The 15,499-nt window shown below is 39.1% G+C and overlaps 1 protein-coding gene across 12 annotated transcripts in view; it reads left to right on the top strand.

Moving 5' to 3' along the window:
* LOC117303065 (voltage-dependent P/Q-type calcium channel subunit alpha-1A-like) overlaps positions 1-15,499 on the top strand; it is a 126,227-nt gene that overhangs the window by 55,159 nt on the left and 55,569 nt on the right. For 9 of the 12 annotated variants that reach the window (XM_033787128.1, XM_033787124.1, XM_033787126.1 and 6 more), the window contains 13 exons: positions 445-562; positions 1,408-1,576; positions 2,024-2,103; positions 4,367-4,561; positions 5,354-5,429; positions 6,506-6,644; positions 7,477-7,652; positions 8,403-8,514; positions 9,244-9,404; positions 10,128-10,268; positions 10,782-10,983; positions 11,686-11,850; positions 14,590-14,700. In XM_033787128.1, coding sequence (XP_033643019.1) covers positions 445-562; positions 1,408-1,576; positions 2,024-2,103; positions 4,367-4,561; positions 5,354-5,429; positions 6,506-6,644; positions 7,477-7,652; positions 8,403-8,514; positions 9,244-9,404; positions 10,128-10,268; positions 10,782-10,983; positions 11,686-11,850; positions 14,590-14,700 — 1,845 coding nt within the window. The remainder of the gene's footprint in view (positions 1-444; positions 563-1,407; positions 1,577-2,023; positions 2,104-4,366; positions 4,562-5,353; positions 5,430-6,505; positions 6,645-7,476; positions 7,653-8,402; positions 8,515-9,243; positions 9,405-10,127; positions 10,269-10,781; positions 10,984-11,685; positions 11,851-14,589; positions 14,701-15,499) is intronic. The other 3 variants (XM_033787125.1, XM_033787122.1, XM_033787130.1) reach the window with 2 other exon arrangements.

Genomic DNA, 15,499 nt, shown 5'->3' with positions numbered 1-15,499 from the left:
AGCGTTTCCCAGATTGTATATTCCAATTATGAATTATTCTTCCACGGCGTGTGGACATAACCGCTTCAGATGTTGTGTGCTTTCAGATGCATGATTTCTTGACCTCAAATTCTAAATCTGAGGTCTCGAAATCAAATTCAAGGAAAATTACTTCTCTCTCGAAAACTACGCCACTTCAGAGGGAGCCGTTTCTCACAATGTTTTACACTATCAACCTCTACCCATTACTTGTTGCCAAGTAAGGTTTTATGCTAATAATTATTTCGAGTAACTACCAATAGTGTCCACTGCCTTTGAGTGTTTACTTCTCAATCATTCCAATCTGGGCCAATTTCATAGATCTGCCTATGCACAAAAAGTAGGTCATTTGGGATCATTGATTTCAAAGACTGTACTTGGGATTATTGATTTTGATTTTTATGATCTTGATTTGTTTGATTTCAGATTCTGACTGGTGAAGATTGGAATTTAGTGATGTACTATGGCATCAAATCCCAGGGCGGTGTTCAGAAGGGAATGCTTAGCTCTCTCTACTTTGTTGTCTTGGTGCTATTTGGCAACTGTATCCTTTTTCCATCTTAAAGGTTTCATTGCAAGCATGAAAGAAAACAAAGACTGACACGTGGTGGAAGTGTCGTGGCCGAGTGTTTAAGAGCACCGTGTTCAAACTCTGGTGTTTCTGATCAGCAGAGTGTGGGTTCGAAATCCCCAGCCGTGACACTGTGTCCTTGAGCAAGACACTTAACCATTGCTTTGCCTTCAGATGGGGCGTAAAGCCGTTGGTCCCATGTGTTGTGTAATGCATGTAAAAGAACCCAGTGCACTTATCGAAAAGAGAAAGGGTTCGCCCCAGTGTTCCTGGCTGTGGCTGCTGTATGCGACACAGCACCTTGTAAAACCTTATAAGGTGCTAAATAATTGGGTCTCAGAATGCATCACTGCAATAACCTAGCGCCTTGAGTACCTTGTTTGGTAGATACGTGCGCTATATAAGCCAATATTTTTTTATTTGATCACACATCAAACAGTTCAATTAGCGCAAATAACAGGAGGAGTAGGATACGAGAGGAAATGTTCAGTTTAAGATGTGGGAGAAAAACCCCAAAAGGGGAAAACCAACACAATCGGGTAGCCCCAAGTGCCCTGCTTATGGAGTGGGTCACTTGGGGGCTGGCCCCAGGTGCATGACGTCACCAAGAGAGGGTGAGTGTGAACATTCTATTAGCTCTTGTCAGGGGCTCACCTGAATGAGTATCGCGGGGTCAACACAGGGAAGCTAATCATACGCACCCTATATTCCCGCCATGCAAAGTTTCAAATTCTACTTGTAACTTTCTCTGTAACTGTACTTGGTTTTTTAGTTTACAGAGCCATACTTGTTCCTTAACTATCTTGCTCCTCATTAAGACACCCTACTCAATGTCTTCCTTGCCATCGCTGTGGACAATCTGGCCAACGCCCAAGAGATGACCAAGATGGATCTAGAAGATGAAGAAGCTGCAGCGGAGCAACGTGCCTTGGAGGCCGAAGAATTACGATCCAATCGGGGCTCACCTCAACCTGGGGAGGAAGCAATGTAAGTAGGAGATACCATAGCGAGGTTTAGCTGCAAGTTCCGTGAGCAAATAGGTGAACGTGAATGCAAACAATTGTGTTGTTTCCGGATGACATTACTTTGGGCTTATTGCATGCTCACGTATGATAGTTCACGTTTGCTAATAAATTTGTTAAGCAGTATTTTCTGCTAAACAACTTTACGAAATTGGGCCCAGTGTCAACTACCGAAAAATTGTTTCTCTCACTTTTATACATGTGTAGAAATAAAATGTGTGAGTATTTGCCATAACCACATCTTTGAAGTTCTTCACAGTTATTTAGTCTCAGAAAAAACAGCCCCAACTGTAACTAAAAAAGTACAGGATCCACTAGTTCATCAATATATTGACCATTGATTATTGATTATTGATTATTGACTATTGATTATTGATTATTGATTATTGATTATTGATTATTGATTATACAGAGAGGGTAGCACTACCATTCATATGAATGATGTGAATCGGAGGATGAACGGTGATCACAGTGTGGAGAATGGCGACCCAGGTAGGTCAAAGTGCAAAGGTCAAGTTGCAACAACCACTCACAATCTCATCACAAAAGCTCAGATCAGTGAATTACTCTGTAATACAAATCTTGGCAAGCGATATGCACTTCTCTTTGTGCAATCAAAGTGCTTAACGGAGTTACAACTCAAAACCTCAAAATTTATTTTTTAGTTTCTTTTGAATGATTGATATCAACAATTAAGAATGGAACAGACTTGTCAGTAAAACTACATAAAGTTATCTCTAGATCCCTTCAAAACTAGTATTATGTTTTCATCATCTTTATCATTAAGTAATGGGTGGGGGACTTATTGAATTCTCAAGGTGATGGGTTGTTTAATACTCAATGTGCATTATAATGCTTGTATCTTAAAGGAACTTTGTATGAGTTAAACATTAGATCTGGTTCTTGACATTGGTTTCCTCATAATTTAGTCACATTATCTGAACTAGGGTTTCCTATCCCTAGCGATTCTACTTATTTAGTTGGTGAAGGGTTTTATCAAATAGCATTAGATCTGTGTAGATTTCTGAGACCTTGTTATCCTCAAGTTTGGCTGTGGGTCAGGCTCTGGCTTACACTTTAAGCTTTGAGTCCTGGCTTTGGCTTAAAGCCTAGGTTTCAGCTTGAGCCCTAGCCATCGGCGCCTAGCCTTGGTCACTAGGCGCAACAAGAGTCTGTCATGGTGCTTAATTTATACGCGTGTTCATTGGTAACTTTACTGGGTGATCATCAACTCTCTGGTACCGGGCTCTACTACATTACATCTCTCTTGGCCTTGCCTTCTTTAGAAGTTATCCCTAAATCATGGTAAATATTAGCACTAACACTTCTAAAACCTTCTCGGAGACTCTCCATGGAATTTCCAAACCCCCCTTTGCAAAGACGTCTCTTCAAAATTGTATTTGCAAATGTTTGGCGATGCGTCAAGTCTAAAAAATCCTGAGTGATTCCCAAATTGTCTGAATCTTTGTTCAGGGCTGACAAATGCCATAATTGTAGCTTTGCATAGCTATAAAAACGAGGAGTTGGTTTATTCAAACCTCTAGACTCCATGCTGGATAAGCTCCCCAATTAGCCCTCACACCTAGAACTAAGAACCTCATTACCCTCACCCTCATCCCCCATATCCCTCACCTTTGCACCTCTCACTTTTGTACCTCTCACCTGCCTAATCTCACCTCTTTACCCTTCACCGTCAGAACCCCACCTCCGTACCCACCATTGTCCTGTACGTATTCATCCGATGTTACTCCCAGTCATCTTCTTGTTCATTGTCTTTTCTTTTGTGCATCAATATCACTTTTCTGCATCTTGTCATCAAGTCTTGGGAATTCATTCCTTTTTTTTTTTTTTTTTTTAAGAACCTTCACATATCAAACTGATATGTCTAGTAAGAGAACACATTAATCAACATTCTTCATATTAGTGCTTGGGAGAATTCATGCATTCTGAGTAATTATATGATCTTGGTTTGGGTTTGATAACTGTTAATAATGGATTATTTAACAGAGTAGAATTAACCCTCACACTATTATTCCTGATACAAACATTCATTCTACTTCATCAACACAGAGCCGCTTATTCTAATCCTCAAACCAATCTTTGGTTTCTCAAATCAACTCCTTAATATATGCAAATTCATTCGCTAACAATACAAAGTCACAGGTATATTTTTCAACACAAACTTTCCAGTTTAACCTTCTTAATTTATGCAAAGTCATTCGCTAACAATTCACAGTCAAAACCTATATCAGTACAAACTTTTCAGTTACTATCTTCTTTTATTTTATGCAAATTCTGACCTGTCATCAAAACAAAGGTTGAATCTTTCTTATAAACTTCAAAAAACCTACTATAACAAGAATTTGTTTTATAAAACATGCGCATAATAAATGAATAAATTATTATTTTAGAAGTTGTTATATCAGCCAATTTTCACCTTCATCTTTCTCTATGATCTGACGACATGTTTAATGTTCTTCATAATGTACATTTCAATATAGGACCATTATTTGTTTGATTCAGTTCAATTTGATAGCAACTGTTTGTTGTCGCTCTACAAAACCAAACCCTGTTTTTATGATTGTCTATTGTCCGTTTATTTCACATTTTAACCCGCACATGTTTACCTTCCTTTTTCTCCTGTTTTGGTTTGTGTTAATTGTGCTCCAACCTGACTTAATTGTGCAACCACCACCACCACCACCACCACCACAACCCAATTTGACCTTCAACCTATGACCCCAACCTCAACCAGACGTCCAAGTAACGGATGCGGACCTTCCAATTCCCTGGTACCGCCGCTGGTATACCTATATGAATGTCAACGGTATTCCATGGCCATGTCCTACCATGGGACCAGTGAGTTGCCCGTGTATCACGGCCGTCTGTAATTCTGATTGCTGGTCGTCCTGTCCGTGCTGCCGCAAAACCAACAATAATGAAGAAGAAGGCAAGACCAAAATAAGAAAAATATGTCCTCTTCACATCAAGTTATGTTGCTATGGCAACTTGATATCCAGAAGATATGAAGGGGACATACTTAGAGATGTTAATGTAATGAAAACAAAACCATCAAAATGGACTTTTCAAAATCAACTTTGATTGAAAACAGTAATAAAGTGACAATTTTATTTGTTATTTTGTAATCTTTTATATATAAAAACAATTGAAAAGGTAAATGTTATTTGTTCAACCTAATTACTTGTATCTGCATATTACCTAGTTAGATGAAGGGTTTTACTTTTTAATTGGTACCAGTTGGTGATTTAGGAGGGAGATATTTCTGTATAATATTTCTATACGGCCACTTTAATACTGGGTGAAGAACAGAAGTTTAAGTTGAACTAAAATGTTCATAAGTTTATAGAATTTAACTATATTTTTAGTTTTAGAGTTGACTAATGCCAATGGTCACATAGTTTTATCCTTGCATTAATATTATACGACTGAAGAAACCACAGATAATTAAACTTTAGGCCATGTCACACAAGGTAATTTAATGGCAACCAGTTCCAGGCAATCTCCAACAAGAAGAGAATCCATTCACACTTGAATGTTCACATTCTGTTTCTTGGGGTTTGTAAGACATTGTTTAATAAGAATGACTCAATGTGTTACCAAAGTGGTCCTGTAACAGTGCACTACGAATGGTTGCCTCCAAGTTGCCTGTAAAAGTAGCCTCATGTGACAAGGCCCTAAGAGTTGTGGTTTTGAGATATTTATTTGACTTATCTTGATGTAGAAGGAGAAGAAGATGAAGATGGTCCCAAAGAGATGGTTCCATTCAGTTCACTCTTCATCTTCAGTACCACCAACCCGTAAGTAGAAGACTCTATTACCTCCTCCTAACCACTCCCTTTCCCCAAAGCAACCCATTCCTGCCTCAATCCTCCAAGGAGGATCATCTTCAGAACCACCAACCCGTAAGTACCAGACCGTCTTACCTCCTCCTTCCATCCACCTTCCTCTCTCCATCCTCCAAAGAGGTTAGTCCATCCTCCAAGGAGGATGGTCTTACACTTTCCTTCTTCTTGTCAGATGTTCAAGATAACCAACCCGAAAGTAGTAGACTGTCTTACCTCCTCTTCCCTCCTACAAACCACTCCTCCCAAACAATCTTCCTTTCTCCATCCACCAAGAAGGATGGTTCCGCACTCTTCGAGTCACCCAACCCAAAACAGATGTTTTATTTTAATGTTATTATCCCACAGCGCCTAACCGCTATTGACAGGTATCATTTAAAAACAGTTACAGATAAAACTATAATCAACTATACATGCATATAAAAGTTGAAAACTACAATTGCACAATAATTAAACTTCCAATGTCTCCCAAAAACCAATGCTCCAACATTCTTCTCTTCAGTTTCAGAAAGAATTAGTTCCGTATGGAAAGGTTTGCGGTAACACCATGTAATGACTATCTCTAATGAGTTGGGGTGGTTCTGAAAAGAACCGTTGGTTTTAACTCGACGTTTCGATTCTCCAGAAGACGATCAGAGCATACTGATCGAAACGTCGAGTTGAAACCAACGGTTCTTTTCAGAACCACCCCAACTCATTAGAGATAGTCTTTACATAGTGTTACCGCAAACCTTTCCACCATGCAAAGTTTCAAATCCTACTGAATTAGTTGCAGTTTCTCTTGGACAAGCAACCCATAAATTACTTCATTTCATTGCCTCTTCCCCTTAAGATGGGGGATGCTGAATCCTCTATATTGATGTCTTTATAATCTCGGGTTGCGTTTTCGCGGCTGTAACCAATAACTGTTTCAGTCTTTGGCCAGGGAGTAACCAATGGCTAATTCAACCCAAACAGTTATTGGTAACACGACCGCGAAAAGGAATCTGGAATGGACAAGTTCAAAAATATGTTTTTGATTTGTCCTACAGGATTCGACGTTTCTGTCACTACGTGGTCAACCTTCGCTACTTTGATTTCTTAATCATGGTGGTGATTGCTCTGAGTAGTATCACACTAGCTATGGAGAACCCTATTGATGACCCAAACAACAAGAGTCAATACAACGCGGTAAGTCTAGAATATCAATAGTTCAAGTTGTCGTGTACACTTTGCATTTTTTATAGTATAATAATAAGTAATAAATAGGGTATTTTACCGTATCAATGTGCTTTACATTAGTGCAATGTTCATTGAGCCAATAACATTCCGGTCAACTTTCACCATGCAAAGGTTCAAATCCAACTTAGATACATGGTTTACACTTGTGTCCTTTAGCAAGACACTTAACCATAGCTTCGTCCTTCGGATGGGACGTAAAGCCGTTGGGCCCATGTGTTGTGTAACGCATGTAAAATAACCCAGTGCATTTATCGAAATGAGAAGGGGTTCGCCCCAGTGTTCCTGGCTGTGGCTGCTGTATGTGCCCAAGCACCTATATTGTATCAACCCTTAACGTCAAGTACATGTACGCGCTAATCCTCCAATCAGATTCGCAGAATGGAGTAGTGATAAAAACCTGTTTTGCACGGCTAATATCACTACCATGCGTATTTTGTGTTTTGCTTGAAGATAAATACGTTATCACACGCGCGCTCATGGAAATACGGAAAATATAGCGCGTCTGTGTCCCATATCCAACTCGGCCTTCGGCCTCGTTGGATATGGGACGCAGAAGCGCTATATTCCCCGTATTCCACTCGCGCGTGTGATAACGTAACGTATATTTTATGGTGCTGAATAATTGGGTCTCAGAATTAATCACTGTAATAACCTATCTTTCTGAAAGTTTGTATATACTCAGCGCCTTGAGTACCTTGTTTGGTAGATACTTGCGCTATATAAGACTTTGATATTATTATTATTATTATGTTCATTGTCTGATGTCTTTTTTTCACTGTAGGTGTTGGAATACTTTGACTATGCCTTTACCACCATCTTCACCATTGAGATGACTCTGAAGATCTTAGACATGGGTCTGCTCCTACACAAGGGCTCCTACTGCAGAGACTTGTGGAATATTCTTGACTCTGTGGTCGTCGTTTGTGCCCTGGTTGCGTTCGGCGTCAATCAAGCATCGTAAGTTTCATTAGAAAATTTAGATAAAAAGTTCTGGACATTTCAATCCACTTTCATCTCAAAAACAGAGTCAGAAATGAGGTTATCTGAAAAGAGTTATCAGTTTCAAATTAAGTAGGATTTGAAACTTTGCACGTCGGAAATACGATATGGAAAGGTTTTGCGGTAACACCATGTAATGGCTATCTTTAAATGAGTTGAGGGTGGTTCTGAAAAGAACCTTTGGTTTCAACTCGAAGTTTCAATCAGTATGCTCTGATTGCTTCTGGAGAAAAAGAAAAAAGATAAGGAGTTTCATTTTACAACTTTTTGAGGTTATGTAATCCTTTTAAAACTGTTGTGGTTCCTGTGGGTAGACCGTTTTGAGCACCCATGGAATGTTTTTTTGAAATTTTGTCTGTTTCAACTCTAAACTTTTTGAGGAATTTTTTTTCTTGAAAATACAGCAATTGTGATACCTGTAGCAATGCTTTATGATCAGCCATGGAAATTCTGTTGCATCGAATTAGTGTGACATCCGAACTATTGCAGTGTAAAGCCCCGTTCATACTTCTTGCAAGTGCAAATGCGAAGTGACTTTTGGTGATGCAATAATCGGTACGCCCTCCCTTTCCAGTTGTGACACAAGAACATTTGCTTTGCACAAAGCATTTGCAGGAAGTATGAAGCGGGCTTAACTTCCATCTTTAATTCTGAAGGTATATCTTGAGCATGAATTGAGACTTTGTTGGTTTTTGATTTTGGTTTCAGAGCCGGCAGTACGGATAAAGGAGCTAGTAAGAATCTCAATACCATCAAATCCCTCAGAGTCCTTCGAGTACTTCGACCCCTCAAGACCATCAAGAGGGTACCCAAACTCAAAGTAAGTTCCATGCCCGTCTGAAAGACAAAGAAGGGGATTTGAAAGTTTTAGGTACAAAAGAGGATCGTATTTAGTCCTAGTTCTTACTTGTATGTTTCCATCTGAGAACTCACTGATTATTAAGTTCAAACCAAAATCCCAATCCCAAAATCCCAAAGCCGGTCTGGTCATTGTATTTACGAATCTACACTTGAGAGTTTCTTCTTCTAGAGTCTCTTCTCTGACTTTAACTATTTCCCCCATTGGTTATGTGACAGTTTCAATGAATTTGATTTCTCAATATAGTAATAACACTAGTTAGTCGATCAATTTCGTACACGTTTTCAAATGATGGTTGGTGACATTTTATTATTATTTTACAAAATATATAGGCATCTTGCAACATTATTGAGTACATGTCAGCTTTCTCAGCTAACAATAAATTGTGTTACTATTTAGTAAGTAATTTTTCTAAACTGGAAAATGTTTTTGTAAATTGAAATATAACGTATTTTCAGCTATGTTTGGTTTCAGTTTGGAAAGACAGTAATTTTCTATTGTTATGAATCTACACTCAACTGCAGAATACGTACACTTAAGTGTAGATTCGTAACGAATCTACAGCTAAGGGTAGATTTGTAAGAATAATCTACACTTTCAACAATAGAGTGACATCACAGAAATAGTTTAATATAACTTACACTATGCAAAGCTTCAAACATCACTTTTGTATACTTTTTTATTGTGAAGGCGGTGTTCGACTGTGTTGTGAACTCAGTCAAGAATGTGACTAACATCGCCATCGTGTATGGTCTATTCATGTTCATCTTCGCTGTGATTGGAGTCCAGTTATACAAAGGAAGATTCTTCTACTGCACTGATCCCTCTAAACATAACAGAGAGGAATGCAAGTAAGCCATACTCTTTCCTTTTACCCATACAACGATGTGTGTTTAGAACTGTATACTCTGTGAAAACAGTCATGTGAAAAGGCATATAACACTCGTTCCAGACAGGTGCACCAAAACCAAATAGATTGGGAGCGACTCTCAGTTGACCCAAATAACTTTTTGCTTCAGACAGGCGAACTTAACATAACATTTACATTGGCTCGGCGTCTGAAACCAAGGCGCTCCAGAGTCGTTCCAAATGACTGCAAAAGTCAATCTTTTGACTTCTAGCGCGTTCAGATGTCTAACTTTTCATGTACTTAATTCAGAATTTGGTTCGGCACGACTCTGGAGCACCTGTCTGAAACGGGTGTTACTCAGGTGGAATTCGAACCCACGACCTTTGCCAAATAGAATCACCGAGATTGCCCGGTAGCTAGAGGCAACATAGTACCCAGTGCATGCTGTTAGAATTGATCACTGATTGTCATTGTACCCAAAAGGTACCAGACTACTTTCCTCACAGCCTAACTTTGATTGCACTGATTTGAATTGGAGCCAACCATGTTGCCTAACCAGGACTCGTTCCTGCCAGCAACAAAAAAGTTGTTGACTGAAAATAGTCCTATATTGGTCACTGGAAAAGGGATTTTATCCCAAAGCAAACTGCAAAAACATCACTAAATGTTGCAATTTCCACCATTGTTTTTCCTTCATGACATCTGTCTGTCTTTGCTTATACAGAGGTAACTACTTTGTGTACACTGGAGATGAGATTAGAGACACTCAGCCTAGAGAGTGGGAGAAATATCCCTTCAACTACGACAACGTCTTTGCAGCGTTACTAACGTTGTTTACAGTGTCTACTGGAGAAGGATGGCCAGAGTAAGTATAGAATTATCAAAATTGCGATTAACCATTCAAAACCCAAATGCTTCGTAAAATAACTTCAGCCTTAAATTGTAAGTATTTATTGTCATCAATTGTTTTCAAAAGTTTGAAGTCTCCCGAACTATCCGAAAAATCTATTCCTCGGTAGTAGAATATAAGGCAAGAGGTTCTCAAAAGAACATAATCTACTTAGCAAGTAGATACAAACAAGGTGTTACCACAAACCAAATATACAATTATTGTCATCGCATCGTAAAAACGTTCTTTGCTGCGCTTACTTTACCTCTGGATGTTTATTAAGAGCATAACTATCTCTTTACCCCCTGCGCTCGTTCATGAAGAGAAGCAAATTATGGTATAATATTTGTATTTTTTATCTAAATGAGTTCATCCGGTAAAAATATGTAATTTCTGTTTATCTGAATTTGATTTCAAGATGCCTCATTACAGAATGCATCACCACAGAATAATGAAAGTATTTTTGATGATCTTATTATTTACCTGCAGCGTCCTAAAGCACTCCATCGATGCGACCACAGAAGGCCAAGGTCCAGCACCTTACAATAAGATCCAGATGGCTTTCTTCTACGTCGTCTACTTCATCATCTTTCCATTCTTCTTCCTCAACATCTTCGTTGCGTTGATCATCATCACCTTTCAGGAGCAAGGAGATAAAGACTACCAAGATGGAGATATTGATAAGAATCAGGTTTGTTGAATCATCTCTCATTTATTTCCCGCTTTATCCTAAAGTTTTGTTTGTCTAAATTATGTTACCGCAATCTCATGGAGTTCCAGGGGTGGGTTTCACAAAGAGTTCAGACTAGTCTCATCTTGACTCAAGACGAGGTACTCGTAATAAATAAGGACTAGCCTTAAGTTTGTTAAAGTTTTTAATAACACCTAAAGAGCACTATGACTAGTCCTATGTAAGTTTGGACTATCTTTGTAAAATCCACCCCTGGCTTAGGTCATAATAAGTCCAGATTGAAAATTTAAATCAAGTACATGTTCATTTTTGAGATAAACTTGCCTTTAGTTTTTTAGTCCATTCTCTTACCTCCCAGGAGCGGATTTTACAAATTGTATAGTTAGGACTAGTCTTATCTCAATAAGGATGAATTAAGCGTCCCAACTCTAGGACTAGTCGTAAGTTTTTAATAGCTCGTAGGACTAGTCCTAAGTTCGGACATTCTATGTGACCCCTGTTTCACAAAGAGTTAGGACTAGTCTTATCTCGAGTTACATGGAGGATGAGTTAATCGGCCCAACTTTCGGACTAGCCTTAAATGTTTTAATAGCTTGTAGGACTAGTCCTAAGTTTGGACAATCTTTCTGTAATCGACCCCTGTTCATCTTTTTCACTTCAGTGTATTTTAATTTGCCTTTTGTTTCTCTGTGTTCCCTGCAGAAACAATGTGTAGAGTTCTGTATCAACGCTAAACCAACGGATGGCTTTGTACCGACCAACAAGAACTCCGTCAAGTATAAAGTCTGGAAGCTGGTCGTGTCTCAGCCATTTGAGTATTTAATCATGAGCCTCATTGCTTTGAATACCATAGCTCTGATGATGAAGGTATTTATATCAGCTGTGGTAGATGTTACAAGAAAACCTACTAATCATTTTGTGGCTAACTATTGATTATTGGTTCTTTCACTGTGAAATGACTATTGACCAACTATTGATAAGCCAGTCATTGTTGACTTGACTACTGAAGAATTGACTATTGATCAATAGTTTGATAGTTTGATAGCTGTTCTATGCTAAACTGATTATTGACTGAATATTGATAAGCTGTTCATTGTTGAATCGATTATTGACTGACAACTATTTACAGACTATTAATTGGGGATTTTTTAGTCAATAATTGATAAAGTATTGATTGTGGTTTGTTTTTTTACACATATTATTGATCGTAGTGCAATTTGTTTTTTTCCGATGCAAGCTAATAATACCTTATTGATTATCTGATTGACTGACCTTCTTTTACTTCCCAACTGTTAAATTACTGTGACCCTGATCTTGACCCTAACCCCACCCTCACCTCAACCCTCTCCAACAGGACTTGACATAATGGACATATCTTCAACTGACGGACATGTCTTAATTTCTGCTTTTTATTTCTTAATATTGTGGCAGAGATGCTAGATGAGTTATTGAAGTCCGTAGTCCAAACCTTCATCATGATAACGCCATCATAAGGTTTATCGCAAATGGCAAAATATCAAGAGAGGGTGCTGTTGAACCCACACAAAGATATTGGCCATGCGTGCGCATGTTGGCATGACAACATACTGCGCGGTCGCAAATGCCCCAACCGCCTACCCACAACGCATTGGGGTTCTGAATCGCGATAAACCTTATGACATATTCCCTGTCTACCCATGATCTCTATAGCGAATCTTCAATACTGATACTTACATTATAATACAGTAGAAGTAGCCAGACTAATTTCTCATCAACCTCAAGCTCAGTTAGGCTGTGTCCAAAACCGTGACTTCGGCTACAGCTACGGCTAGATCAACGCGTCTGCCAGTGTTGAAGAATAGGCAGACGAACGCGATCTAGCCCCAGCTTTAGCCGAAGTTGCCGTTTCGGCACGGCCTTACAATGACTTGAATGAGAAACAACCAAGATGGCGTTAACCATGATGAAGAATGGAATAATAGAGTAGTCTAGCAATTATAACAATGCACAGGGTCGTTATCACTCATAACACTTGGGATACTTGTCTAATGTTGCAACCAATTTTCATGGAGTTATAGACACCAATAAGAATCGACCCTTCAAAATGCACTTAAATTATTCCAATGTGTATCCGGTAGTAGTTTTCTGACATAACTCATTTTCTGCTAGCTACATGTATGGTTGCCAACCAAAATTGTTACTTTAAAACTCAATTGAACTATTTCAAGTTTGATACTTGCATTGCAACCAATGTTCTTCTCTGGTAACAATTGGAATCAACCCTTCACAATTCAATTAAACTATTCTAATTTGGACACTTTTCTGAAGCTGCAACTCATTTTCTCGAAGTTATGGTTGCCAATCAGACACAACACTGCTCACATAAGCTATCAATATCAATTTGGACCACTTAAGGAGCTGAAGCCATTGATATGTCCACCAATAGAAAAACCATTCAATCAATCAGGAGACATTCAAATAGCATCAAAATCAACAAAAAAGTTCCTTTTGAGCCCATTTTGAGAATGGCGATACCAAGGATTCCTAATGGGGTAGATGAGCGATGACGACACCTGTTATTGTATTCAATTCTTTATTCTATTTGAGTGCTTTGTATAAAGACAGCATCGCTAGAAATACACTGATCCTTAAAGGTGTTGTGTCATCATAATCAAATCAGGGCCCAATGTCATAGGTCTGCTAAGCACATCTGCTAAGCACACCAAACTTCTGCATGATTTTCAGGATAAGCAAACGACAGCTGAATACGAGTAACAAGCAATATGCAACAAATGGAAATGTTTAGTAACCCTGTTTTTATCAAGGAAGAAATTTCATGCTGAGCAAATTGTTGTGCTTAGCAGCTCTATGAAATTGAGCCAAAGCCTGTTGATGTACATGGAATTATGAACTCTCAGCCAGATACAGCACCAGGGCGCCCTAACTCCAAGTTGCATCTATGGAGAGCGCATGTGCGTCTTGTAACCGGATGAGAATTCATCATCCCATGTACAGCCACAAACCTGCGTTGATCATGATGACACAGTTCCTTTAGTGTAGGGCTGAGTACCAGTCATACTACGAACATTTATTACACATTGAATTTTTTTTTTTTTCTTCTTTTTTTTCTTGAGATTTGAACCGATTAGGTTCCATTTATTGCAAAACATCAATCTTTTGAAATGCTAGCACTAAACTCTAATGACCTGGGGTTGGTTGGTTTTGATTGAACAAGCTAATCACTAAGCCCCTCCACATGTCGAACATTGGAATCAAGCAATTTACAAAGAATGAACAAATTGTAGCCGCTGAGCACAGACGTCATGACGCGAATTACTCAATTATCCAGCGACAATATTCTGCACGAGTTGCATATAAAGAAACACTCTTACAGCCTACTGCAGGATCAGTGTATTGTAGATTAACCCTTTCCATAAAAAACAAGAGCTGTATCCGAATAAGTGGCTACATCTACGGCTACGGTCATTGCTAAGTGCGTGCCATACTTCAGCACATGTTGGGGTGGACATCTAGCCATAGCCGTAGCATGTAGCTGCCAATTCGGAACACAGCCAGTTACTAATTTGACTAACAATGGGCACTCCCGGTGCCTCCCCCTATCCTCAGACATATAAGGCTGAGGCTACCTACACGGACACTTTGAAGTATTTGAACATAGCGTTCACAGTCCTCTTCACAATCGAAGCAATCCTCAAGCTAATTGGGTTTGGACCAAGGGTAAGATACTCAGCAAGATCTACCTTCTACTGAGTGTAATCACCAAAATCATCAGCAGCATCATCATCCTCCTGGGCTATGCTCTTCCACCGTCCATCTTAGCTATTGTATTAGTCTTGTGGACAAGTCGTTAACAAATGGTCTGTGTCGCAAGTCATGGTGTGGTGGTGTAATGATTCAGGTTTCTGCGATTGAATACTTCTCTCGCGAGATCACTGCCCTAGCGCGGAGCTGCCGGCTGCCGATTACTACTTCCCAATTATGAGACTGCACAGCACAAGAGCAGTAGGCTCGCAGGGGCCAGCAGTCTTGCGAGAAAATCGCCAGTGTTGCGGGAATCGCAGAGAGAGTGGGAACGCTATTGCCGCGACAGACATTTATCGACTTGTCCACAAGTCTACTATAATATCCTTTGGTGCCTCTGTCAGTCGTTGTTTCTGGCATTGTTGTTGTTGTTGTCATCGTTGTTGTTGTTGTCATTGTTGTTTAGCATGACGTATACATGCTATCATTCGTTTTTTGAAAAATCAAAAGAGAAGATGTTTTTCAGTTTCAAATTGTTTATCTCCTGAACAGTAAAGACCTTTTGAAATATATTCAAATAAGTATGAAACGCAAACTCTTTTGCCGCTGTACTTTTATCAGTAGTTTAAAATCAACATGAGCATCTTTATCAGACAGAAATTTGGAATTGAAACACATGAACTCTTTTCAGTTTCCCATGCATGTTGTCAATCATTATCATCCAAATGTGTATTATTTTCTTTTTTCTCTTCTTTGAAACACCTCCTCTATCCTC

This window comes from Asterias rubens, chromosome 19, assembly GCF_902459465.1.
Source record: "Asterias rubens chromosome 19, eAstRub1.3, whole genome shotgun sequence".
NCBI lineage: Eukaryota > Metazoa > Echinodermata > Asteroidea > Forcipulatida > Asteriidae > Asterias > Asterias rubens.
The sequence above is the reverse complement of the archived record's forward strand: the minus strand, read 5'-3'. Positions and strand labels throughout refer to the sequence as shown.